Genomic DNA, 26,832 nt, shown 5'->3' on the forward strand with positions numbered 1-26,832 from the left:
AGGGGGGGGGGAGAGGGGGAGAGAGAGAGAGAGAGAGAGAGAGAGAGAGAGGTCAACATCCACAGTAAACCACAGACGTGTAAAGAGGATGGTGTCTCGGCCTTCAGTTCTCCCTCGTGGCCCAAACAAACGAATCCCTCAAACTTTCTATTCTTCATCCTTAAACCATGACGTTTCCGATGTTTGTCAAACCGAATCGAGTGGAGAATGAATGCACTGTGACTGAATCCTGTGAACAGTCCATCCTTTATAAAAACCTTGATGAAAACCCCAGCTGTGTGTGTGTGTCAGAGTCTTCCTCACCTCCAGCTTCATCCTGATGTCCTCCCTCGTGTTCGACAGCTTGTCCAGGTGTTTCGTCGACGTTTCCACCTGACTACAGTAGCGACCGTACAGTAAGAGCCTGTGGAGGGAATTAAAGCATGTATTTGCTGTGTGACTGTATAACACAGTGTGTGTGTGTGTGTGTGTGTGTGTGTGTGTGTGTGTGTTGCGTACCTCTCCTTGTACTTGATAAAAACCTGGTACAGGTTCTTGGCTCCGTAATCGAGGATGGAGCTCCGGACTTCCTCCAACAAACTGCGATGGGTGCCGGCCAAATCCTACAGACGCACACAAGGATGAATGCATGGAGGCCAACAGGAAGTGGACACCTGGACCAGGTGTGCAGACCGTCTCCTCCTTTACCTCTATGTTGATGAAGATACTCTCTATGTCTGGAGGCTGGAGGAACTTTTGAAGAGGCTTCATAAAGTGCTGCAAAGAAAGACAGAGGGCATGGCTGTCACTCTGCCTCTAAACGTCCGTTTGCGAGCTCCTCCAACGTGTGCACACCTGTAATATAGATTCCAGTGTGTCGGAGTATTTCTCCTCCGTCTGCCTGATCTCCTGCAGGCAGCACTCTCGCTTGTCTACTCCGATCTTCTGCTGCTGCTGAAACGCACACAGACCAGTCAAAATAAGAGGATTAGGTAACACACATTAACCAAGAACTATTCTTGTTAGCATGCATATTAGTAGCATTTTGGCTGTTTTTAAGCCATTATAAATCACTTACTAATGCCTTATTCTGCAACTACTAGGTCATTAACTACTGTGAGAGTTTTCCATCAATTATTTCCTAATCACTGCTTATTGATAGTGAGTTAGGGAGTTGTTGTAAACCACTTAAGAATCAGCTAATAAGAAACTAGTTCATGGTTAATATGTGTTCCCTAATCTAAAGTGCTGTTGGCTGTATTACACAATTTGCAGCATTAAGATTTGTATCAACTTTTATATATCTACTTTTTTCTTTACTTTCAACACGGAGGTGTTTACCAGTCCCCTTATGTACACTTTTACTTTCCCCTTGATATTTTTTGCACTCATCTATGGGTCTTCATGTTGATTGTTTGTTTGTTTATATGCAAAATCAAAAACCAATAAGAAGTAAATGACAAAAAAAAAAGATTTGTATCAAGAGACACCTCGTCCGGCCCCTCTGCTTTTGAGGATTTCATCATACATCATAGTTACATCCTGTTCTGTTTGTTGGACCTTTTCTCTCCTTCTTCATTATGTGGTGGAAACCATTTCTGCTTGTTTTTGGAAGAAATTAGTTCAATTTGTTTCACACTGTGTCAACAACAACGATGATGATGATGCTGCTGCACACATACTTGACAAGGAAAGAAGTGGTATTTTTTTGTTCATTTCTAACCCTGCAGCTCATTTCACACATTATGCAGCTGGGTGACATTCACACTAAACCCATTTCCTGGATGGGGCAGCTCGCTGAAGTTATCGGTTAGAGTAGCTCCTCTCCGCACATAGACACACACTGCAAAAAAAACGCTGGGCTCCCAAACTCACAAAGTAAGTCTGAGGGATGAAGAGGAGAGGAAACAGATTTCTGCTACACATTCTGGTTGTTTTTTTTCTTCTAATCCCGAAAATGACTGAATAATTGTATTTACTAAGGCGATGATCTAAATGTGACAAGAGGTCTATAAGTAGGGCTGCGTGACTTATTTATTTACAAGAAATGTACGAGCTTGTCTCTGGTAAACACAGGAATCACAGTGCTGCTTTTGTGTAATTCTCTGTGGAGAAACTCTGAAAAATCAGTTGAGCCTCTGAGACAGATTTGAAAAAAGCATCCCGTCCCCCCAACCAAACCCCTCCCCTCAGTGTTCCACGATTGGACAAGGCGGGATGACGAGGAGCAGGGGAGACGAGGGGATTGGATGGAGGGTACGAGCCAATGGGAGCCTTCCGGAGCAATGGCTCCCATTGGTTTATTTCTATGCAGGCCTACGGCTGATAGACTGAATTGATTGTTTTTAATCCAAAATCGCAGACTAATCGATTATGTTTGGCCTAGTCTCAAGTAAAACTGTGTTTTAAGGGGGAAACCACTGAGTCAGACGGACGGGACCCTGGATTTCTGAGCTACTGTCGCAGAAAACACAGACCAGGTTGCCAAACGAAAGCCCAAAGCTTCCTTTACGTTGGAGGTTCCCTCACAGTTTCGGGTTGTTCATCCGTCCTCATCAAGTCTTCGTAGATCTCATCTCCTTCATTCTCCTCGTCCTCCACGCAGTCATACAAGTCGTCGTCCTCATCCACCGTGTCACTGATGCACAAGATACACAAGGTTGTTATAATCATGGTGTCTCGCCTTCATTAGAGAACAGAGAACAGCAGTGTTCACACCAGGGAAGTGGACTCTGGGGGTATTTTTTTATTTCTAAGAATCAAGATCAAGAGAAAAAGACTTACTCTATCTGGTCAGAGAGGCCGCTGTAGATGTCATCGTCGGTAGCGCATCCTTCCAAAGGGAACGGCCTGGAGGCGGGAAAGTGTGTTTGTGGGTGATGGATGGTGGTGAAGAAGGGAGGGATTATGACAATAATGTGAATATTTGTTATCAAGTAATTCATGTTCCTGTCAGATTCTGCCCTTTACTGCTGTGGCACAAAACACCATGTACTTCTCATGACATATATATACACATCAAGATACAGTCAGAAACTTCCATTAACATTAAGGTTTTAATTAAAAAAAAAACATAACTTTTCAACAAAATAACATTTAGCATTTATAAGCAGCACAAAAAACATTGAATGAATATTTTCTTGGAGGCTGCTGTAGAAACAGATCATGAAAGTACTGGGCCTTTTTCAGGTACTTCACATACTTAACGTTAATACTTTTCACTTCACATTCATTCTGATGGCTTTACTCATTGCCTACTACTAAATATAAATACACTAATTACTAACTAATAGTACACAAAGTGGTTAGTTTGAGCTCCAGCTGTAGCATCAAAGTGATGAGTTACACATTATTGCGTCAATAATCATAATACAATAATATAGTATATATGAAATGAGCCATTCTGCCTAATGAGGGCTTTTGGTACTTTTTTTTTTACCATTACAGTTTGTTATGAACCATTTCAAGTCATCTTGAGCCATCAGTGTGTGTGTGTGTGTGTGTGTGTGTGTGTGTGTGTGTGTGTGTGTGTGTGTTTGCTCATTCGTTTACATCATGCAGAGCAGTGTGAATGTGGGTGTGAATGGTTGATTGTCAGCATGTAAGAGTGAAAGTGTTTTGGGTTGTCTGAATACTTTTTTATAAGACGTTTTTCTGCTGAAAGTTGTAACAAAAAAAACTGCATTGACGCTTCAATTAGGCAACAGAGGAAGGAAGTTACTTACTGGAGTCTTCCTCCTCGTGTAGCAATGGATGAATGAGAGAGGATGGACAAAGTGTCTATAACCTGTCGCACACAGAGACACAGCGTTTCGTCAGCATCGCAGACGGAGAGTAAGAGCTGTTTCACACTTCTGATGTCCTCCTCTAACCTGGTTTCACTCTTATTCTAACGCTGTTTGACTGTTGGAAGTGAGAACTGCAGTATCACGATGGGCGATAACACATTTCATGAGAGATGTGATCAGAAACTAAACTCCAACACGTCTAAATTAAACTCATTTTTTTTTCTCCTTCTAATGAAGCAACAATGTGCAGCAGTGAGCTCTAATATCTTTCCTATCTGGACTCTTTGAATGTCATATAACATTAAAACAAACACCTTTCACTTCTGTTCTAGTTGAAACTTTCTCCAGAGTTGCAGCGAGAATTCAAAAAGCTGCCTCCTGAACTGAAGGTTACTTTCTTCCAGAGAGACAAATAAAAGAGAAGGTGGGTCCTGTGGTGACATTTCTGGTTATATAAGATAAAAAATAGATTTCTCAGCACTGCTGATCTGTTTTTGTCATATTTCTACTTTCATTCAAGATAGAGGGAAGAGGAAAGCGAGAAGTGAAAGTCAGAAGAAGATGCTGATACAAAAATTCAAACATTTGATCTGATAAGCAGACTTTAAAAGGAAGAAAAAACACTTATTAGCATTCTGGTGAAAAGATCAATTCCACTGTCATGCTTAGCTTAGCACAACGACTGGAAACCGTGTTGATGTGCACATGACAATAAATCCACATACCTACATGCCAGTGTAACGCAGATTAGAGGGATTTAAATTAAGTACTCTGATTGGACTGCTGAAAAGTGGGCGGGCTTAGAATCTAGCGCCTGGCTGCTGAAAGCAGACCGATTGGTGGATGGATGTCATTGGTTGAAATTGATTTGTACTAGTTAAGGAAAGCACACTTCATATTCTGCTTAACGGAAAGAAAACATGTTTGAATTTTGATATAAAAATATGTAGAAACTGATATTTTGACATTTATTTCTGCGGATATTGTTAAACAGGTGATAGATGTCTAAAGAAGGAATACTACTTTCGGCACACACTCGTCGGTATGTTGTGAGCCGGGTGAAGGTGACAGAAATGGCATTTTTTAAATGCTTTTTAAAAAAGGACCCGCCTACTTTTTTTCCACCACTGTAAATCTTGCTGTTCAGATCAAACCATGTGTTTATGGTTGACTGACTGGAAGCAGTAAAGTGAAACGGGAAGCTAGGCGACGGCAACTGACAGTAAACACAACGAACAAGTGCTGTAAAAGTGTAAAGGTCCACCTCCTGCTGACTCATTCTTAAAGACTTTGCTACCTCTTACTTTGCACGTACAAATCAAACCAATGAACATTGTTGACACTAAACCTCTGTGGCTGCGCTGCACCGAAAGTGAAAGAGAGCGCTGACATACTAAATTCACTGGAGCAGCTTGAATGAGAATCACCAACGTGCTTCCTGTTGGGCGGTGTGGGCGTCTGCAAGCTGCAGAGGGGAGTCAGGACTCTCACACCTCTGACTTCCACCTAAATAACTGCAGAATGAGCACACGGCGTGTTTCCCCCCCCCAGCATCACTGCACTGGATGGATGGATGGGAAAGATGTAGCGGGGCGATACCTTTCCGAAGTCTCGAACATCAAACAGGTCAAAGGCCTCGAACAGTTCGCTCTTTTTGAGATGAAACTTCTCCTGACAAACTCCCAGAAACGTCCGGATGTTCTTCAGGCACAGGAACTAAAAAAAAACACACAAATGTAACTTTACTTTGGCCAAAAAGACTAGTTGAACATTTATAAAGTACAATTGTGAAGTTATTTATTTAACCCTTAATGCTCATATCAGTTCATTTGTATATCATGTCCATGTTTTATAGGGTTTATTTTGTATGGCTGCTACCTTGGCCAGGTCTCCCTTGTAAAAGAGATTTGCTTTGATAAGCACAATATTGCCCTTTCATTCATTCTGCAGGTATTCAGTCATAAAATAAAGTATTGGATACGTTCCATTTTTGACCTGACGACGGGAAAAAAAAGGTCAGATGATCACTGAAATCAGCAGGAAACCATGAATATGTACTGAATTCTGTAGATATTTCACAGGATAAGTGAACACTTTGACCCACTGGTGGTTTATCCTCCCAGGATCATGAATGTTGCTACAAAATGTTCGAAGTTTTTCAAAATATATATTTTATATATTTCAAACACACACGATATGATGCCAAAGGCAACATTAAAGCAATACCATCATCATGTGGCGTCACAAACAAATAGATGATCGTAAAGCAGGCAATATAAATATATATATTTATATATATATAAAGTACATAAAGTACAACAACCCGTTCATCACATAAAAACATGAAGATTTCAAACAGACTTCAGAGACTAAAGGTGTGTTGAATATCACAACATTGTCTGGTAGATTGTTCCACTTCCACACATCACGTGACATAAATGCCACATAAACATTATAGCAGAGTGTATGTAAATGCTGCTCAGCCACACGGAAACGTGAGGAGCAGTGAACCGACACAGGGAAGACTTTTAAAACGCAAATATAACTACACAAGAATCTCCGGAAAGCACAGTATGTGTGACATGGTGGTGATCAGACATATGTTTGAGATAACTTCCTGAACCAGCCGCTTGTTCTCTCTGTCTCTCTACCTCCCTCTCTCTCTGTGTGTTCAGCAGTGGGAAATGAGGAACTCTAATCTGAGAAAAGGGGAAACGTCGACTTCTAACTGATACTGCTGCAGACTTCACATCGCCGTCAGTGGAGCGCGCAGGCGTACATTAGTGCTGCAACAGCACAGGGAAGATCCTCTGCTTGTGTAATGTCATCAGGTGTGTGTGTGTGTGTGTGTGTGAGCATGCGTCAGAGTGGACTCCCGTCTTCTATTAATCACCGGATGTTTCTTCACCAGCTCTCGACCTCGCTGGATTTTCCAGAGTTTCACACGTGTGAAAGCACATAAACGCCTGCAGTCCTCTAAAATACGCTGAAGGACTTCCCTGGAGGATCTTTAGTCCAGTCATGTGACCGGGCCGCCCTCTTCTTCTCTAATTCTCTCTCGTCTTTCTCATGCATTCCTCTCATATTTAGCTCATAGCGCTGACTTCGACTACTCCTTCCCCTCCGATACAAACCAGCTAAGTGTTTTTAAACACAGATGGATGGAAGCGACTCTCACGTCTGTACAGTAAATATCCAGCTGTGGTGTATCTTAGCATAAAGACTGGGACTGGGGGGGCATCTATCCAAAGATAACATTATCCACCTACTAGCTCTCTCAACACCTTTTGTTGAATCTCTACAAAAAACCAAATGTAAATATGACAATTTGTTTCTGTTTTCAGATTTAAAGCTAAAAAAGTGAGTTAAATCAAAATCTCATTTACACGGAAAACACTTTTAAAGGTTTAATAAAATGTTTTTTTCCCCTCCGAGTACTTTCTAGTTCTTCCTCTTTGTCTTCTTCATCGTCCCCTCCTCAATCTCTACACTTCTACGCTGCCCCGACGTGAACAGATAAAGATCACAGTATTTTCTTATCGGACGGCCTTGGAGCAACAGTGCTGCGGCCTGGTCGCCATGGAAACGACGGCCTATGGAAATGGATGAGGAAAAAGGCTGCGTGTGCGTTACCTGGGACATCTGCGGGCGCAGGTTGATCTCCCTCAGGTTGACGGCCTGAGGCAGCAGGTTGTTGAGCATCTGGCAGAGCAGCACGCCGTCTCTCAGAGCCTGGGCCAGGTCACACACCTGACACGCCACACACACCGAAATCAGGCCGAGGACAGGATGTGTGTGTGTGTGTGTGTGTAATATGTGACACAGCTGATTTACCTGCGAGCCGTCCCATGTGACCCGGTGGTTCTCAGGAAGAACTCGACAGTCGATCAACCACATCGCACACTGCCGCCACAACTCCATCTTTGTTTTCTGATAGACAGGTGGATAGATCGATGGATGGCATGCAGGAGAGTTGTGTTAGCGCATACGGCACCCAGTTACACCCAGCAGCAGTAAACCAGGCAGGAGCAAGCCGATGCTCTCCTGAGTTCGCTTCATAAGACGCGAGGAACAGTGGGGTTTTTGGATCATTTGAATTGAAATGAAACGTGTTCACATACTTTTGGTCCTGCATTACGCAAATAAAGGCTCTAAATCTCACCCTCAGTGGACGGGAACCTGGATATGTAAATCATTTATTCACCCAAATCAGTAGCAAATCAGTTACAGCCAACACAGAGCAGGCATTCTCTCAGTAAAATACATTAGCAGCCTTCCTGAAAACTGGGTAAAAAAACACAAAAAACCTAATTTTCTGACTGCACATCAGTGTGCGCGCGGTGAGAATTACAAGCAGCTCTCACCTTCGGTTTGTCCCGGCGCTTCTACGGCTTCTTTCTCGACGTTTCTCCTCCTTTCATTGTTTCATCGTCAGACTTCAGCGCTCTGCTTCTGCCTTTCTTCCGTGGTGGGTGTTCTGCAAAGCTGCACTGTGTCGAAGACTTTTAACTTCATCCCGCAACTTCCTTTTTCCTCTGACGCACCCTCACAGTGACACACACACACACACACGCACGCGCACACACACACACACACACACACACACACACACACACACACACACACACACACACACACACACACACACACACACACACACACACACACACACACACACACACACACACACACAGCAAAGTGTGATCTCCGTGTGCAATGGTGAATACTACATGTGCACTGAGAGAGCAGATAGGATGAGAGTCAGTGTGCATCTGTGTGTGTGTTTGCAGCACACAACATGAGTTTATCGAAAGTGTTGTGAAGGCAATAATAACATAATTTAGACAGCCAATCAAACTTCTAAAAACTTCTGAAATTATATTAGATGCTCATGCGTTTGTTATTTAGGTTTATGCACAATTTAGAGGCCTCAAGTTGAAAGTTTTACTGAGCAAATATCCACTTCTACGTCTCCAAAATGTTGTAAGAATCACACAAATAACAAAAAAAGGTAATTTGTTTCAGTATTTTAAGAGGAAACTACAAAAGTAAAATGTGATTAAAAAGCTCCATTAAAAAGTCCTAAAGCTGAGCAGCAGAGACACAGACTGCTGTCATGATACCATTAAAAATGAAAAGCTGCTGTGTGAATAATGGAGCAGCTGCTCGGACACGGCAGCATCATGTGGTGATTTTATGGCACATTGTTGGAATCGTAGCCGAGACCCTCAACAATTAAAAACGCCTTCACGCGTAACATCTCAACAATGAGTCTGAGTCACTTATTAAGTGTCACTGGATAGTACTTCCATTAAATAATACACAATTAGGAGGGAAGTATTGTTCTTTTTGGCACACTATTGGTACATATTTTCCATATAAACCTATTTTGGATTTCAAAATATGATGAATTGTTAAAGATTAAGTACCCAACTGTTTGTAACATACTTAAAATGATCTATTTGACCAACGGCTACAACATACAAATTAGGTCAAAGTCATAGTACTTCTACTCTGGATACTGACAGTATGAGCTGATTTAGCAGTTTTCACATTAAATGTGCAGAGCATAAATGAACAGAAGTTGCTATCTTTTCTGCGGGGAGACATGTAACAGCGGAAAGGACGCGCCGATATGAATCTACTTAAGAAATGTATTTAAATGTTATGTAACAGATGTTATCAAGAAGGAAGGGCTTTTATGGGCAAGACAAGAACATCATATTGACATCATTATCGTAAGAATAAGGAGTGATAATAACCATTCTAATAATAATAATAATCATACATTAAACTCACGTTTGTCGTCGGGGTTCTTGCTTTCACCCATCACCTCTCCAGCTACAGTTCAGCTTCTGAAGGAAGACGCTTGCAGGTGTGAACGCTTGAAACCAGGTGTGCATATTTAAAGCTGGTTTCTGTGAGAGTCCAGAGAGTCCACGTCCATAACTGTGCAGGACCTGTGAGAGAGAGAGAGAGCAAAGGAGATAAAAGCAATAAAAGCTGAGATATCCCAACTTTTAATCCATAGAATGCATCAAACTCCAAAACTGCCTGATCCATTACCCATAATGCTCCATTACAGCATCTTTTGTTACAATCCCTGCCTCGTAAACACCCAAATCTTTCAAATTTAATACCCCCAGTTTGTCACAGAATACACAGAATACAACTCTTACCTTTTTACCAAAAGTTGGTGGAGTGCCCCTTTAAATCACCTTGAGAGGAAAAAGGCCTGTCGCTTCCTTACTTCCCCACTAGGTGTCAGCCTTACACACATGGACCTCCCTGCCTGCAGATACCAGGGGTGCAGTCGAATAGTCTTTTTTGCTTAGGAAGGTTCCTAACTGAAGAAGTGACCCGGAAGTAAACAAGTGGCCGCCATGATAAGAGCTGTTCGAATTCTCTAAATGCAAAGGAAAGGAGCTCCAATGCTTCCTTTCAGACCTCCTTTAGCATAGGATGCAACGGACCTTCCTATGCGATAGGAAAGGAGATTACGCCGACCCACAATTCTTTGCGAGAGCAACATTTAAAGTGCCGCACACCTCGGCCGTTCATGAAAACAAACGTGCATTTACATATTTAACAATGACTTTCATGCAGACATATAGTAATTGGAATAGTGATAATAAATGTGTGTGGACAGTGATAATAATTGAATGTTTTTTTTAATTTTATTTCAATCGTGTTACAAATGTTTGACAAAAACGAAACTAAAACCACAAATGAAAAGTAAATAAAACGGTCAAACAGGAAGGAGGAGCTGCTGGACCTGAAGCCGGTCAGTGAACCAGCTGTTTATAAAACCAACATGTGGAGAAGTGGACGATGCGCTTTTTGTAGTCCATTATTGTAGTTTCTCCAGTGCAGACGCACGTCAATCACCGGTGCTGATCATCAGCTGTCAATCATCAGCGGCCGCGTTTTAATGACGTATCTTAGTGAAAGTCCGGTCGGATTCTCTGAGCACCGCGGTCGACTATTCCTAAATCCTTTTGAGTTCTCCTATCGCCTTTCCTTAACCCTGTGACGTTTTCCCCAGAGGTCAAGGAATAGGAGTTAGGAATAGGAGTTAGGACCTTATTTTTTGACTATTCGACTGCACCCCAGATCTATCAAACTGCCAGGCAGACAGACAGGCAGACAGACACATGCCTATCTCTGACTTGACATGTTAACAGCTGCCGAACTGTCCCACATTTCCATATCACCCTCTTCTTGTTTTCCTGAACTCTCTCTCTCTCTCCCGTGACATGCCTCAACCCGTTCCCTCCGCCCCCCTGAGAGCTCATGCTGTGATTGGCTGCTGGCTGCGGGGGTACTTGTGCACCCTCTGCCACAATCCGATTGGCCTTTTGAGAGACCCTGCAGGTTTGAGGGGGAGCGGGCTCCCACGGTTTGTTACCTCAATGACTCAGGTGAGAGCAGCTGCACGGGAGGAAGCAGAGGGGAAGTGGGACACATAAAGGAGGCATTATGAGATAGAAATATCAGAAAGAAGACAGAGAGGAGTGATATCCCACAGTGCCGAGGTGGACCCTGCAAACAGGTAGGTGTTACATACCGTCACCGCTGCAAGACAAACCACACAGAGCTCCCTGTGTGTGTCTGCTGGTTGGCTGGTTTTCTTAAAAGTAAGCTGATGTCACTAAACTACTTCATTAGTATTTTACTGGGAAACTTGTACAAGCATGTGTGTTGGTATGTAATCAGTATCTCCTCCGCTTCTGCTGTTCAGACATGAATAATCGCTCCATCGCCTGGTGGCTGAAACAGATCGGCCTGCCCCAGTACATCAAGACACTGGAGAGGGAATATTATGGTCTGGAGGTACGTGGGTCTGTCAGATGCATCTGTTGATACGTCTTCTCTATCTAGAGTTTCTCTTTATTACCGTCTTTTTGTTTCTCCCTCTCTCCAGGGCTTGCTGAGTGTAACAGATGGAGAGCTGAAGGATTCGGGGATAGATGATGCAACACACAGGGAAACCATCCTCAATCAACTTTCAAGACACCGGCAGAGACTGGACCCGCACGCTGGTGACACTTCAATATTCACACTCTTCTAATATATAGTGGAGCACACTACGTTAGTTACTACAACCTAAACAAATGATTCGATCGATTCATATCGATTCTGAATACTTGAGCCACTGAAATATCTGACTTTTGCTACAGATACCAAATAAATACTTATTTTTGATGCATTACTTTAAGAAATATGAGCATGTTTCTGACAATAACAGCAGATAGCGATGGATTATAACTGGTCGGTCTGCAACTTTGGTCCTGAATAGAATATTTCACAAACTACTAAATAGATTTCCATGATATTTTATACATTCAGGTCACAGATGGAATTGTTACTTTTGAAAATAGGCCCCCGACAATTCCTGCATCAAAATGTATGACCCAATACCTGCAAAACAAATAAAATCAGCATGTTAACACGTTAGCATTTAGCTCAAAAGTACAGCCTCCGAGTGCTGCCAGCATAAAGTCTCCTTTATTTTTAGATGCTAAATGCTAATGCAACACAGGCTCCCATTCAAATCTTGCTTAAAGTGGCAGACTATTGCCCACTGATGACAGTATTACAATATTTATATATGTGCAGTAATACAAACATGGCGTTGCAACATTACTGGGGGGAAAAAATGCAGTATTAAAGTTTTGAAAAATCTAATTTTTACTGAAATAGAGAAACCTTTAAATCTTTAAATCAAATACTCTATAATTTGTATCTAAAATAGAAACAAAGATAATTTAAGGACACATTTAGGTCAGTAACTGAAAAAGAATTAAAGTTTGCTCATCCTTGATATTAATTAATTCAAGCTGTTCAACAGCTCAAGTGTTTCAGTGTTCAGAAACAACCCTAAAATAAACTTTTAATCGTCCTTTTTTACTTGCACAGAGCAGCAGCTGTTGAACTCATTCATGCTTAGCCCCGACGCTTTGTGCACGCCTGTTCATCGAGTCAAAACGCTGTACTCTAGGCTTGTCCATGCTTAATGTAATTAAACACAAGTTGAAGAAGTTAAAGGTGAAAATCTAGAGAATAACGCCTGAATGACACTGTCATAAGCTTAAAAAATGTCTTATATAAGTGTATTTCATACATGCACTTCAATTAAAAGGTTCAACATTTTGCAAAGTATGCTCATTGCTTTCGTGACTGGAAGCATTTGACTAAAAATGTCGATGTTTTCTCTCATTTGTTTCAGCTTCATCTGCAACGGAGCAGCATAAGAGTGGTACGGATCTTCTTTTAACTCTGCAGGAGAGCAAATATACCTAAACGTCAAAGTATTCCTATAAAATCTACCTTTTGTCCTCTCAGGTGTGCCCGTGGAGCGCAGGGTGAGCCGGAAGTACTCCCTGGGATCGTCTATGGATCTGGTGAGACCACCGAGTTGATGTTACGTATCAATACAGTTGACCTCCAGGTCTCCCCCCTTTTTTTTTTGTTTCGTTACCATGACAATGAGTTGGGTCTCTATAATTTCCTGCAGGTGAAGCCGAGCAAGGATCTGTTTCGTCAGAGTGTCCTGCCCCGCCTCCAGCGCGCTGATAAAAAACACCGCCTCTCCGCCTCCTGCTCCCAGCTCCGCCCCCTGGACGAGGACAACGCTATCAGTCAGGACAGCAAACGCAGGTAAGATGACCCACAATGTGTGTTTGACTTCTCCAGGCTTGTATTTGACTAATTATCAACTAGTGCCTCATAAAATGTCAGTTTGTAAGGTGAACATGTATTCACTCGCCGATGGATTAAATGCATTTAAGGATATGAAATGGCATCACGATCGTTACGTTACTTACTTTCGAGGAGAACAGCTGCTTTTTGATGACTAACATAGCAAACAACACTCCTTGGGACTTTGATATTCTGGTCACACTTCCACCCCCAGTGAGCGAGTGACAAAGGCCAGTGTGTGTGTGTGTGTGTTTGGAAGTTGTTAATCTTGAAGTCCAGGCCTGTAAAAAGAAGAAAACGAAGGTTCAATGCAGACTCACTTTCACCATTAAAAGGGCCCATTCACCAAAATGATAATAAGGCATGTTCCTTCTCACTCTATCCTCTACTGCTATTAAACAGTTTGTGGTCCTGGAAGCACTAAAAGTTTACAGCAATCTTCCCAGGAACAGCGTGCCAGTTTCTCGTGTCTGGCAAACACAGCAAAACCTAAATTAATTAGTCTACCGAGACACGCAATACAAAACAAAAAGCAGCAAATCGTCAGATGCCTTAGATGCTGGAACAAGTTAATATTGTGGCATTTCATCTCGACAAAACGACGTGCAAGAAATAGGTCGATAATATAGAACAAATAATACTCCCAAACACATCTTCACTTGCAGTCATAGATATTTAATAAAAGTGATTCATTAGAGACCATCAGGATATTTAAAAACAAATAAACCTCACGAGGATATGTGTACCTAAAACAACATCCTTAAATATCTCTGACTGTAAGAGAACGAGACTGTGTGAGGGAGTTGTTTTGCTCTATGCAGACGATTAACCACTAAAAAAATGTTTTCCTGCTCTACGATATAGGAACTATTGTTATATGTTGCTGCTATTATATTTAAAATCTTACTAGTGTGTTCTGTGCAGCTGTATTATGCTGGGGGGAAATATAATCAAGAGCAGCACATTCCTAGTTTGGATTGAGTAGTTTATACAGAGGCTCTGAGGCACATATAACCCAATTAATATAAGAGGTAAGTAAAATAATAGTGTGTTTTTGTAATTTGGGGTGAACCACTCTTTCATGCATTTGTAAATATCTCCTTTAATACATTATTCAGTTATACAAATAATTAAAAAAAAACTGTATAATTCAGGTGCATCTCTGCTCCAAAAGGGGGGGGAAAGCCTTTTAAACTTAACATCCGGGACTTTGTAGAAGTAGATGGTTCCGGAGGGCTCTGATTGGTTGAGACACGGTCGAAATCAGGTGATAACAGGCGCACCTGAACGCACCACGCCTAAATATTAATGCGCGGTCCAAAACAAAATCGCATCAGCTTCTCCAATCATTTACTAATTGTAATTAACATACATTTATTCAGATATTTAAAGTTGAATACATCAGAATGTGTGTGGTGTTAGTTCTGGGCAATCATTTCAGTTTTACTAAAAACTTCTACTAAAAAAAAATAATAAAAAGTAATGTCGACGTGTTGCTGTTCCAAGAGACTGAATGCCCCCCCCCCCCCCCCCCCCAAAAAAAAATGCTGATTCTAGCAAGGTAACGTCTGTCAACTCGGCCCCCGTCGGTATCCGAGGAATGCCAGGCAGATAGCGGTGTTTTCAGCGCCCGGGCCCGGGGCGAGAGGGGGGGGAGAACTTGTGGGAACTCGCCTGGAAGTGCGCGGGGGAGGGAGGGAGACACGGGGGGAGCGCTGGCTGGGAGGGACCAGCGCAGAGAGAGAGAGAGGGGAGGCTGAACGCTGCAACTCACCCAGCTGTCGTTCAGTTCTCCGGACCTCACATCGTAAACATGTCCGGGACCAGCGACCGGTGAAGAGGACCCGGAGACCGGCGAAGAGTACCGACAGGTAGGACCGGTGACCGTTGGCGCCTCTCAGAAAGTAGAACGTTCGTTTGTTTCCTCAAACAACGGTGAACTTCAACTTAACGTTAATTAACGCGAGACTTTGATGTCAATCAATATTTTTTAATTTTGACACTTTTCGTGTTCAGTAAATTACTTTCCGAGATAATTCTGACATATAAAGCTAATAAAAAAAATGTTCAAGCTAGCTTACCTGTAGCAGTGACATCAGCTAAGCTACTTGTTGCACAACATTGACTTCCCCCCCCCCCAGACACTTTAACACCGAGTAAATTAAAAGTTATAATAACCACACTACGGTGACGTTAGCTATTAGCTCTCTTAGCTCTTTATGGATCAGATGATACGAGTGAATATCAGCTGGCTGTTGACGTTTGTTTTTATGTGGTTAAATGTGGAGTCAGGTTTGTTTCCCAACAACAACCACAGCGTGTTGCACAGGTGTGTGTTTTGCTGCTTGGGCCAACGCCCCTCAAACAGGATGTTGCGGGCTCTTACCTGCAGAACAAGTCTTAAAAGCTGTGATTTATTAATCTTAAGTCTCTGTATTTATGTGTGTATTTATTTAATAGTGAAATGTAGCTGGAACAGTTGTCATTTAATAGCTTAATCCAATTCAGCCTGATAGAAACAGACCTTCAATAAATGCTGCTCTCATGAAGTTTTAAAGTTCAGTTTTTTTTTTTATTGCAACTGTTTTAAAGAGGTGCCGTTACATTTATTGTATTTATGCAGTTTTATCCACCCCATAGTATGGAGACATCTCAGTATGATGCAATGCATTTAATTATAATAATATATTTTATTTGCAAAGTGCTTTTCCAGATGCTTTGTGACAGTTAGGTCAGTTAAAAATACACACGACGCAAAACGCTTCTGCAGAACAGCAGAGCTGAAAAAGATTAGTCAACCAACAGATAATTAATTGGCAACTAAATTGATAACATCCTTTTTAAAGTTATAATTGATGTGCCGTGTTTCTCCTCTTCTTATGTGATAGTAATCTCAATATTTGGGTTTGTTATTTGAAAACACAGCCTTGGGTTTTAGCACAGCCATACAAAATTGAAGACACAAAAGGTACTTCTTCTTCTTCTTCTTCTTCTTCTTCTTCTTCTTCTTCTTCTTCTTCTAAGTTTGGTAGTTTTAACAACCTTGGTGGACTTTTAATTCTACAGTTAAACTTTTCATGATAAGAGATTGGGAATTTCTCCACTGGAACAAGTGTTCATGGCAGCTTGGCCAGGACTCTGACACATTAATTAAACATTTATGTTTGAAAATAAAATGCTAAGTCTTATGTCTATAAACTTAAACAACTAATTTATAGGCCACTGATACCCACAGGTAACCTTGGAAGAACCACTCTAAATCTTGCAGAAAGTATAATTCGCCATCAAACTCATTAAACGGTGTCTGGGGGTTGCCGTTAAAAGGACCTTGACTCATGACCTCAGCGTTTCTAAAACCCTGGCGTGATTGTGTCGCTGTGATAACAGGCAGTAAAAGTCGTGGATGGATCTGTAAAAAGAGTTTAACGGCCTTCAAAATGAGCTTTAGCAACACCTTTTTTAAAAACGGTTTAAACCAAGGCTAAACATTACGGCCCCTCGTGAATTCCTTCAGTGGATGTTGCACGGTTAACAGTTGTATTCAGCGCGGTAAACAAGTAAATGTCATGCCACTGTGTGTGCACATCCCTCCAGCTGTCCCTGAAGACACCATTTGTTCCACATTGTTAACCCATTTTTACACAAAGCGAGATGCAGTCAAAGATGTAGATTTGCTAGAATGTGTAATCGTCCACGAGATGGCTGACTGTTATCTAGTTGAGCTGCCCTGCTGTGCGTTGTCTGTTAGCCTTGTGTTTACAGAGGCAGGAAGTCGGAAGCTTAGGCAGGAAGGAAGGAGGAAAATGAGGCACGCTATTAAAAGTCCCTCCGTTTTGTTTTTTTATGGCGTTAATGACAGATCCAGACCTTGACGGTGGCTTTCCATCCTTGTACTGTTCCGTGTTTTTCTTTTCAACACGTCGTGTGTGTGACTCCCTGGGGTGGCGTTTAATAGCTCCAAATCACCTTTTCTCCCTTGTTTTTCCAGCAAGAGGAGGAGTGTCAGCGCATACCTCAGCCAGCTCAAGGTAAGGGGTGAAATACCTCGACAGCTGCCTCTTTTTTTTTTTTTTCCCCCTACACAATTCCTTCATACCTTCTTCGCACATCACACAAAATGTGAGCACGGGGAGCATGCAGAGTAACTATGGTAACTGCTCTGTGCCTTGTAGGTGTTCGGTGGTCGGAGAGACATGGACTCATTAAAGAAGGAGCTGGAGGAGGAGCTGAAGCTCAGCACCGACAACCCAACCAGCCACGCCTGGTACCACGGACCGCTGAGCCGAGAGGTGCTCGATGGACCAAACGGTCCTCGCTGTATTTACACTTAAATAACACATTCTGTGCACACACATTAAAAAGGAATAGATTCCTCAAGTAGAATTAGAGTTAGAAGATGAATGCCACCTTTAGACAGGGTCAGGCTAGCCGTTTCCCCTTGTAGCCGGCATTTATGCTAAGCTAACTGGCTAACAGTCCAATACAGTCTGGCAATTAAAGTCTACCTTCGTAAAGGTGGTGACCAACGTAACCCGCTGACTTGTGTCCAGACTGCAGAGTCTCTGTTCGAGAGGGACGGAGACTTCCTGGTCCGAGACTCGAGCTCCGCCCCCGGCGACTACGTTTTGAGCTGCTTCTGGAAGGATGGGCCCATGCACTTTAAGATCATACGAGTGATCCTCCGTCCCAAAAAGGTGTGTATCCGTGGCAACACAACTGAGCAAGCAGATCAATAATGGGGAGGTTTATGCTGTAAGTACAGTTTGAGACATTTTTTAATAGACTTTTTGATGAATTTTTAGATTTTTGCTCAGACTCTGCTTCACTATATTAACTGTAATTAGTCGGAGCTGAACTCCGCTAAGCTGCAAGCTACCCTAGCCACCTCTCTAGCCTCTGAGTGATGCGTATCCGTTACTGGAGACTGCTTGTGCCTCCATCCGTGTGACAGGGCTACACTCGGGAGCTGTTCCAGTTTGAGGAGGATCGCTTTGACAACGTCCCCGCTCTGATCCGATTCTACGTGGGCGGGCGTCGGCCCATCTCCCAGGCCTCAGGAGCTGTGATCTTTCACCCAATCACACGGACCCTTCCTCTGCGCGTCATCGTCGAGCGTCATGGAGAGCCCACGAGCAGCAGCGGCACCACCAGCAGCAGCAGCGTCAGTAGAGGTGCAGCGAGAGAAAAACACAGTGAAGCCAACAAAAGGCGCAGCTTCAGCTCTGCACACATGGAAGCACTGCAGGCCATCAATCCTCTGCTAAGGTGGGAGGACTGTTGGGCGTCCACATGCACACGTTTAGTGCTGAAACAAACTGTATGCAAAGTATTCTCATGAAGTTTATCTTCTGTGTGGCAGGAGTGGAAGTCAGCCTGCTAACTTGGAGAACGTTGGACGCAGGCCTTCACTTCAGTCTGCACAATCCGACGGAAACCTACGAACCGGTACATTATACATTCATCCGTCACCGCCAAACCCCTGGTATGCAGCTCCGGTACGGCCACAACCGGCTGGTCTGTGCTGTCATGCAGCAGAGCATCTCGCTTGTGGCTCAATTGGGATTCTTCCTTCCAGTCCTCTGGTCTATATAATTACGTGGCGGGACTATTTTTGTCAGAGCAGCCCTCAGCTCTAAGCCATGAAATTCACTTAGAAATGTATAGAAATGCTAATATTTACTGGCAGTTCACATGAATATTTAATGATGCGTTCTCTTTTCCTTTCTTTCATCACCACTATGTGCAGCCGAACTAGTTTTCCCTCTGGTAATATGCAACATAACAACATGGCGATAAGAAGTGTGTCGTCCTTTAAAACGAGTTAAGTGAAGCCACAAAGGATCCGTTGCCACATTGATTATAAATGAGCTGCAAAGTTGTTTTCAATGGGTTTTCAAAAACACAAAGAAATATCACCAAAACAACTTTGCATATGTGGCTGCTGACGACGTCTAAAGATAGACATTTGAGTTGCAGCAGATGCATGACTGAGAACCGTCCATGTGGTCAGCCTCCCCTCCTGCCGGAATTCTATTTCCAGATGTGATTTAAGGAGGCGGTGTGGAGCAAAACCATCATCAGAACAAAACAGAATCCTATGTGTTGTTTTTTTAACTTCCTGCTGTCCCTCGTCCTCGCCCAGGTGTTCCACAGAACACCCAGTCGGAGGACGCTGGCCCCGCCCCCATCTCCCCAGTGTTTCGCACAGGCAGCGAACCACTGCTGAGCCCCCGACCACGACACACACGCCCCTCCCTTCCAGGTGAGACACATCAAATAAGTCTGTCTGGACTCTTGGCTCACAAATCACACAATTTGTGGGTTTTAGCAACGTGACGTTTCCATTCTACAGTAAATGGTATTTCTGGACACAACTCTGCTGTAGAATTTTATTCCTGGTAGTGTGGAGAGGCATTTTTAACAGAATTGAGACCGTGGGAAATTAAATGCTTCATTGTAAGGATTTGGTACTAATTACAGGGTCTCATTTCTCAATTTTCAGTGGAATTTACTTGAAAGAAATATCCCATTTACAGAGAATATAATTGGCTAACTAAAGAAAATGCAAACAATTAAACAAAAATGAGAGACTTGGGAGTTTTAATAAGACTTCTAATTATTATGGGTATTTCTAAGATCCTGGTTATGGCCTTGATGTTTGATACGTAGGGAACTAATTACAGGTCGGAACCAAACTTCCTGCTAACTGCGCCTCCTCCTCCCTGCAGGTGGTGGTGTAACTTTGCGAGGTTCAGATGGACAGCTGCACTCCAGAGCTCCTCCTAAACCTCTCCGGGTCTCGGCAGTCTTCGGCAGCCTCGTCCCTCCCCCACCCAGAGGCCGGGACGTTGACCCCTCCTCCTTCTACGATGAGCTGGTCATCCAGGTGAAGAGCTCGTCACAAACATCTCGTATCCATTTAGGGAAAATGACAGGCGGTCTACATACTCGATGTGGTCTTGCTGGTGTGTCCAGGTGCCCCGGTCCCAGCAGAAAGGTCACGTGGACCGACTGCGAGCAGAAGAGAAGTGGCAGAGCCGCGTCCGCCTCACGGAGACGTCCTTCGGCTTCCTGGAGACAGAGAACAGCGAGGCGGCATCGGCGGTGCCGGTGCTGCCGCAGAAGAAGACAACGGCGAAGGAAGTGGAAGACTGGCATTTTGAAAAGCCACACGTTTGTATACTTTAGATTTATTTTTACAGCTTATAATTTCAACATTTGCTTCTATCTTCTGACCATTTCAGGGTTTTGTTAATCTTTAATTTTTATAGACTAAATTGAGTAATCACAATAATTCTATGTTTATTCTTAGATTTGTTTATTTGCAAAGTGCTATAATTATAGTAGATTTATTAGTATTGTGTCATTCATAAATAATATTTAAAAAAAGAAAACCAGAGTAGCAAAATAAATTATTAATATTAGACAGAATAACCACCCTGGTGTTTATCCTAGCTTTACAAAGGTCGCCAATTTAAAAGCATTAAAATTAAGTAGCCAGCCAAATATTTCCCAAACAGTGCATGATGAGTGGATTTTAAACACACTTTTAATTTAATACAGATTTAAATAGAATTCAATACACTAGAAAATGTGATTCTTTCTTAAATATACAGTTAGATTTTATCATTTAGAAATAATAGCCTCAGAATATATTCAGGAATGGACTCTGACCTCCAGTTAATAACATCTCAGAGAGTCCGTTGTCCACCAACGTTGTAATATCCGTGTTGCTCCATCACAGGTGGAGTCGATCTCCTGTTTCCAGTTGGATAAATTTGAGTCGCTGCTCTTGCCGGAGAACAACCGGCCTCTCGACCCCGGCGTCCTGCTGGCACTCAAAGAGCTCTTCAACCGCTCCAACGCCGACGCCACCGCTCTGCACATGCTCAGTGTTGACTGCCAGGTAGCTCTCAGTGGTCCAACGTTGGGATCCATGCCTCATTTATGTTTGCACGACTTGTTAATGCAAAACAAAAAGGTGCAACATCAAATCCAAATAATAGGCTACGACAACCATATTCTGAATGAGTCATATTGCTTCAGTTAACAGTCATTCATTGAGGGTGTGTCCGTTTTACTTCAGCCATGTAGGACCAACATAAGAACATTTTTAAATCTTCAGAGTCTTTTTTCCTTTTGTGGGAATAAAAAGGACTTTTTTTAATAAATGTGGGCCATGTTTCATAAAATGGTGTTTTCTGTAAACTCAACAAAACCAGATCCTGTCATTGTTGTGTTGCTGCAGGTAGCTCGTATATTTGGGGTGACTGACGAGCAGAAGAGGATTATGGGAGTGGAATCGGGGCTGCAGCTCGTCACTTTGCCACACGGTCACCAGTTACGGCAGGATTTGTTAGAAAGGTACGTTCAGCGGACACGGGATGGATTAAAGTGTCGGTTCAAGCATGATCACTTATAGTGGAGTTTAATTTGTCCATCTTTTAAGGGATCTCTAATTGCGTAACAATGTATGTGATGGAATTTTGTTTGTGGCGCCGAAAACTATAGAAAAAGAATTGGAAGTTAACATCGTCGCCTTCAAATTGAGAAAACTATTCAATCTTCTGCCCAATCACACCTCTAATCTATTAATGTTTCATTTCTAAGGCATCATCTCATCTCGCTGGGAGTCGCCGTGGACGTCCTGGGCTGCACGGGGACTGTGAGCCAGAGGGCCACCGTTTTACATAAAATAATCTCATTGGCTCACGCCCTGAAAGAACACGCCCACAACCTCTACTCCTTCTCAGCCGTGATGAAGGCTCTGGAGATGCCTCAGGTGATTTAAAGATCACAAACACACGTTTGCAGTTCTAGTATGTCATTTAAAAAAAAGAAGTCCTCGTATAGTATGCCATAGATGTACAAAAATAAATAGCCAAAGAAAAGTAAGTCATACAAAATGTCATGGAAAAAGTCAATACTATTTGTCATTACAAATGTAATATTATAGAATGAAATATAGTATCCAATCAAATAAATATTTCATACAAAATGTAACAACTTTTTAAACCATATATCAAAAGTTCTTATAGTCTTAAGTATAGTAAAGCCATAAAAACAGTAGTATTGCATGAAAACTGTCACAAACACACGTTGTGCGTGCAGATAATGCGCCTGGAGATGACGTGGCGAGCGCTGAGGAGGAACCACACGGAGACCGCCGTGTTATTTGAGAAGAAACTCAAGCCCTTCATGAACCTGCTGAACGACGGAGACGGTGAGCGAACGTGTTTGAGACACATTAAGTACATGAAATTCAGTGGGAAGTGTTACTCTGCTGGTGCTTAGGGCTTCTGTTCCTAGAAGACATTCGGCCGGGGATGGGAATTTAAATACAGGATGACCGATAGGAGCTCCAGTCAGTCTGTTCATCTCCAAGACGGATGAACTGGGTCTCGTCTTATCATAGATAATCTATCAGACGTCATGCGGCTCCGTCTGAAGCCACAAAAGCCTTTATGCAACTTATTACGGCAACAAAAATGGGAGACTGAACTAAGGGAATTCGCCCTTCAGCCCATCGGGGACAGAACAGCATTTTATTCCCCGTGTATACAGAAGAATCAGCAGCCGAAACAGCTGGGTGACACAAACACACTCCCCAGAACAATCATCATTACAGCTGCACACATTAACCGTAAAAAAACAGCCTACTCACCCACGCTCGTCCACGGGAGAAAACGAGGTGCACCTGCACACAAGGATCAGTCCCAACGAGCAGAACCAACTGCTACACACAGGTAAACCAGGTGAAGCAATCCCAGACGAGCCTCCATTAAAAGTAGTAAATAGACATTTATTTGTCATTAAACCAAAAGAACCAAACCATTAAACCGATGTGTGAAAGAGTCCACATCAAATAAAGCAATAAATCAGGCTCAGGTGTGGCTCATCAGCTGTTAATGTCCTCCAAGACCAGGAAAAGGAACACAGACCCCCTGCTGGATGGGAGGTGTCATCACACGATCTACAAACATACAGATTTTACCCCATCAAACAAACTCTGAGTGTGGTGTGTTCATGTGTTTCCTTGTAGACTCTGTAGTCCACGGTCCCGTCGCCGTGCCACACCTGGTTCCTCTGCTGATGGCGATGGAGGGCGACGACCCGGTGGAGAACAGCGAGCGAGGCTGTCAGCTGCTCTACAACGTCCTCCAATCAGCTCGCAGCGCAGCGCTGCATGCACAAGACTATCAGCAGCACGCGCACTCGCTTCTCACAGGTACGCACGTGCACTCGCTTCTCACACGTACGCACGCGCACTCGCTTCTCACACGTACGCACGCGCACTCGCTTCTCACACGTACGCACGCGCACTCGCTTCTCACACGTACGCACGCGCACTCGCTTCTCACACGTACGCACGCGCACTCGCTTCTCACACGTACGCACGCGCACTCGCTTCTCACGGGTACGCACGCGCACTCGCTTCTCACAGGTACGCACGCGCACTCGCTTCTCACAGGTACGCACGCGCACTCGCTTCTCACAGGTACGCACGCGCACTCTCTTCTCACAGGTACGCACGCGCACTCTCTTCTCACAGGTACGCACGCGCACTCGCTTCTCACAGGTACGCACGCGCACTCTCTTCTCACGGGTACGCACGCGCACTCTCTTCTCACGGGTACGCACGCGCACTCGCTTCTCACGGGTACGCACGCGCACTCGCTTCTCACGGGTACGCACGTGCACTCTCTTCTCACGGGTACGCACGCGCACTCTCTTCTCACGGGTACGCACGCGCACTCGCTTCTCACGGGTACGCACGCGCACTCGCTTCTCACAGGTACGCACGTGCACTCTCTTCTCAGATTAAGGCCTCACACTGTAAATGAATACGTTTAAATGGAAAGCAACAGGTTTGATGGAGAAACTCTCTGTACATGACGTATATTTGTCTTGTTTGTACCAAAGAGTACCAGAAAATTGCTGTGAAAATCACATAATTCATCGTATCTGATCCGGTGCTTTAACAGGGAGCTGGGAGCCGGTCCCCGAGCTGCTGGAGGCTTTCCGGACGGAGTTCGCCCTGCGGCTGCTCTGGGGTCAGTCGGGGGCTGCGGCCGACCGGGAGGAGCGCTACGACAAGTTTGACAAGATTCTTTGTGTCCTCTCGGATAAACTTGAACCCGTGGAGATGACCCCACAACAACCCGACCCGCTAACCTGAGCCCCCCAGGGTCCGGTCCACTAAGAGAAAAGGGGAGGTCAGCACTTTCACCTGAGGGAAGAAAGCCGCCAAAGGTCTCACCCGTGAGGTCACGCAGACATAAAGGAAACGTTGTTTTTGAGATATGAAAGACTTAACTTATAAAAGAATGAAAGCGTATCTGGAATGTGTGGAATCTTGGCTCGTCCTTTCCTGTGAAAAGGGCTGCGTTGGATATCCTGAAAAATCTGGAAGTGTTCACCCAAAGACTATCATTTTTGTCTTCAAATATGCATTCCTGATGCTTGGATATGATTTTATCGATCCACACTTGTTTGATACTTGAGACTGAAACGTGAACGTGATTAAAAAGCGAGTTAGTTCACTTTGTACACTCCCCGCTGCTGTAAGGGACCACACTGGAAATAGTTGTTTTTTTTACATTTTATTTCAGTGTTTCTAATGCAATAAATGTATTTTTTAAATTCCTGCATGTACTATTTCTCATAAATGATACTGTAAAGAAACCAAACGAGACAATATGTTTTTTCTCTTTTCACTTTATGACTCAAACAATACACGTAAATACATTTTTCTTTGTAAAAATGAATCATACAATAAAACCCCTTAAATGCTGAGAAACATGGACTAGTGCAGGACAGAGTGGTAGAGAAAGAGATGGGGAAACGTGGCTCATTTTAAATCAGTTTTTGCTTGTTCTCCAGGATGTTTGAGCTTCACAGTGCAGAACGATGTTTGACACTAGAAGTCTGATTTATACATTTAAAAAGTATACAAACGAACGTCCAATTAGTGTGACGTGAAAACCTGTAACCTTTAGGGCACATTCACTAAAACATAACTTTTTATTCAAGTAGGAAGCAGTTAAAACTTTTGAATTCATCTATGAGGGAGAAGGAAGTAGTTTTACGAATTGAGCGTATTGGAAACACATTATTTAAAAGGAGGTATAATGAGTATGTTTATGTGTCATTAAACATGTCTGGAGTTTTTAGGTCTAGAGGTTTTAAAGATTTTAAAAGTGCTTCTTTTGTTCTCACTATCCAGTGAGGAGCTTAATCTTATGTGTCATTAATTCTTATGAAATGTGGTAAACAGGATTTCATTATGTAGAATAACGACCTCATATAATATCCATCGTTTCAGAGAATTGGAGAATAACTGATAATCTGGAGGCTCAAAATATTAAAATAGACAGTTAAACGTGTAAAAGTATGAGAGGCGTACAAACGACGCATCAAAGAAGAAGCACTTGAACGCCACGTCACCATTTCTGTGCAAAGTGGGAATTCAAAAGCAGGACGAGGCGGTTGATTGATTGATTGATTGACTGACTGCTTGTCGTCTGCTTTTGAGCTGCACGTTAGTTTAATGACGTCAGGGCAGTTCACCACGTATTTGTGCCAGGAATTATAACATAGTAAATGTTGTATTCTTACTATAACTTTATCAGTTTGATCGTCTTAAAATTACACAAAAAACAATCGCAAAGCAAGTTTTCCTCACAGATCTGGCTGTAATATATCGTATGGAGTTACGCATTTTCACGTCTTCTTGAAGCAACACTTGCATGCCTACATGTACATAGAGCAGCGTTTCTTTTTAATGCTTTAATTATTGCTTCTGTTCATACTGGCTTTAGAGTTACTGCTTCGTAGTGCTTCCAATGTAAGTGACGAGGGGAAACCCAGAGATCTTGCTTGGTGCAATGCTATATTTGAAGCTAATATGAGGCATTAGCAAACTTGAGTTACTAATATCAAAAGTGTCTTCAAAAAGCCGGAGGGACAGTAACACAAATTATTTTGTATTAAAAAAAAACACTGAAACTACTGACTTGATTCGTCTAACGGAGACTCTTTAAGCCTTTCTATGAAGGTCATGTATATAATGCATTATAAGCACATTTATAACACATTATAATGCATTTATAAGGCTTTATAAAAGTCGTTATACATGTTTACAATCATGCATGACACCTTAGAACAAGGTTTATAAAGTATTACATTACTTTATTATATTATAAAGTATTATATCTCCATGCCAGTGAGCCCAGTGTTTGAAATAAGAATCTGAGTCCTGGGTATTCTAGGTATAAATTATGAATGCTGGACTTATAATACATTATGTCCACCACTTATAATACGTTATAAACCTTGTTCTAAGGTGTCATGCATGATCACA

The 26,832-nt window shown here is 42.9% G+C and overlaps 2 protein-coding genes and 1 long non-coding RNA gene across 9 annotated transcripts in view; 1 reads left to right on the plus strand and 2 right to left on the minus strand.

Moving 5' to 3' along the window:
- The window catches only part of vav1 (vav guanine nucleotide exchange factor 1), an 18,357-nt gene extending 8,773 nt beyond the window's left edge, over positions 1 to 9,584 (minus strand). For 2 of the 5 annotated variants that reach the window (XM_084005839.1, XM_084005837.1), the window contains exons 1-12: positions 9,567 to 9,583; positions 8,132 to 8,302; positions 7,602 to 7,697; positions 7,401 to 7,517; positions 5,367 to 5,483; positions 3,705 to 3,766; positions 2,764 to 2,829; positions 2,509 to 2,617; positions 835 to 933; positions 688 to 756; positions 499 to 602; positions 304 to 403 (exon numbers count right to left, since the gene is read on the minus strand). In XM_084005839.1, the coding sequence (XP_083861965.1) occupies positions 304 to 403; positions 499 to 602; positions 688 to 756; positions 835 to 933; positions 2,509 to 2,617; positions 2,764 to 2,829; positions 3,705 to 3,766; positions 5,367 to 5,483; positions 7,401 to 7,517; positions 7,602 to 7,688 (930 nt within the window). In that variant the 5' untranslated portion in view covers positions 7,689 to 7,697; positions 8,132 to 8,302; positions 9,567 to 9,583. Of the gene's footprint in view, positions 1 to 303; positions 404 to 498; positions 603 to 687; positions 757 to 834; positions 934 to 2,508; positions 2,618 to 2,763; positions 2,830 to 3,704; positions 3,767 to 5,366; positions 5,484 to 7,400; positions 7,518 to 7,601; positions 7,698 to 8,131; positions 8,303 to 9,566 lie in introns of those variants that run through there. The other 3 variants (XM_084005836.1, XM_084005835.1, XM_084005838.1) reach the window with 3 other exon arrangements.
- Positions 9,585 to 11,062: 1,478 nt separating this feature from the next.
- LOC311011106 lies at positions 11,063 to 17,449 on the minus strand. Of its 2 annotated transcripts, none has more exons than XR_014596864.1 (3): positions 15,244 to 17,449; positions 13,595 to 13,750; positions 11,063 to 11,198 (listed from the first exon to the last, which is right to left on the minus strand). It is a non-coding gene; the product is annotated as an uncharacterized lncRNA (long non-coding RNA). The 2 variants fall into 2 exon arrangements; XR_014596865.1 differs by lacking the exon at positions 11,063 to 11,198 and adding an exon at positions 13,258 to 13,386.
- Positions 11,179 to 25,159, plus strand: sh2d3a (SH2 domain containing 3A). Of its 2 annotated transcripts, XM_084005833.1 has the most exons (20): positions 11,179 to 11,319; positions 11,509 to 11,600; positions 11,692 to 11,809; positions 12,997 to 13,026; positions 13,113 to 13,171; positions 13,285 to 13,427; positions 17,458 to 17,497; positions 17,642 to 17,758; positions 18,020 to 18,163; positions 18,421 to 18,734; positions 18,829 to 18,914; positions 19,612 to 19,731; positions 20,198 to 20,355; positions 20,445 to 20,642; positions 21,214 to 21,375; positions 21,718 to 21,833; positions 22,080 to 22,251; positions 22,581 to 22,692; positions 23,512 to 23,697; positions 24,455 to 25,159. In XM_084005833.1, exons 2-20 carry the CDS (start codon positions 11,511 to 11,513, stop codon positions 24,646 to 24,648), a joined length of 2,559 nt encoding a protein of 852 aa, XP_083861959.1. In that variant the 5' UTR covers positions 11,179 to 11,319; positions 11,509 to 11,510; the 3' UTR covers positions 24,649 to 25,159. The 2 variants fall into 2 exon arrangements, with proteins under 2 accessions (XP_083861959.1, XP_083861960.1); XM_084005834.1 differs by lacking the exons at positions 11,179 to 11,319; positions 11,509 to 11,600; positions 11,692 to 11,809; ... (1 more) ...; positions 13,113 to 13,171; positions 13,285 to 13,427 and adding an exon at positions 15,220 to 15,340.
- Positions 25,160 to 26,832: the final 1,673 nt, after the last annotated feature.

Source organism: Eutrigla gurnardus (assembly GCF_963514095.1).
Source record: "Eutrigla gurnardus genome assembly, chromosome: 3".
Taxonomy (NCBI): Eukaryota; Metazoa; Chordata; class Actinopteri; order Perciformes; family Triglidae; genus Eutrigla; species Eutrigla gurnardus.

Excerpts from the sequence above, each read along its gene's own strand:
- sh2d3a (XM_084005833.1), top strand. The coding sequence starts at position 11,511 with ATGAATAATCGCTCCATCGCCTGGTGGCTGAAACAGATCGGCCTGCCC. Across the intron at positions 11,601-11,691 it reads GGGAATATTATGGTCTGGAG|GGCTTGCTGAGTGTAACAGA; the intron begins GTACGTGGGTCT and ends CCCTCTCTCCAG. Across the intron at positions 18,164-18,420 it reads TGATCCTCCGTCCCAAAAAG|GGCTACACTCGGGAGCTGTT; the intron begins GTGTGTATCCGT and ends TCCGTGTGACAG.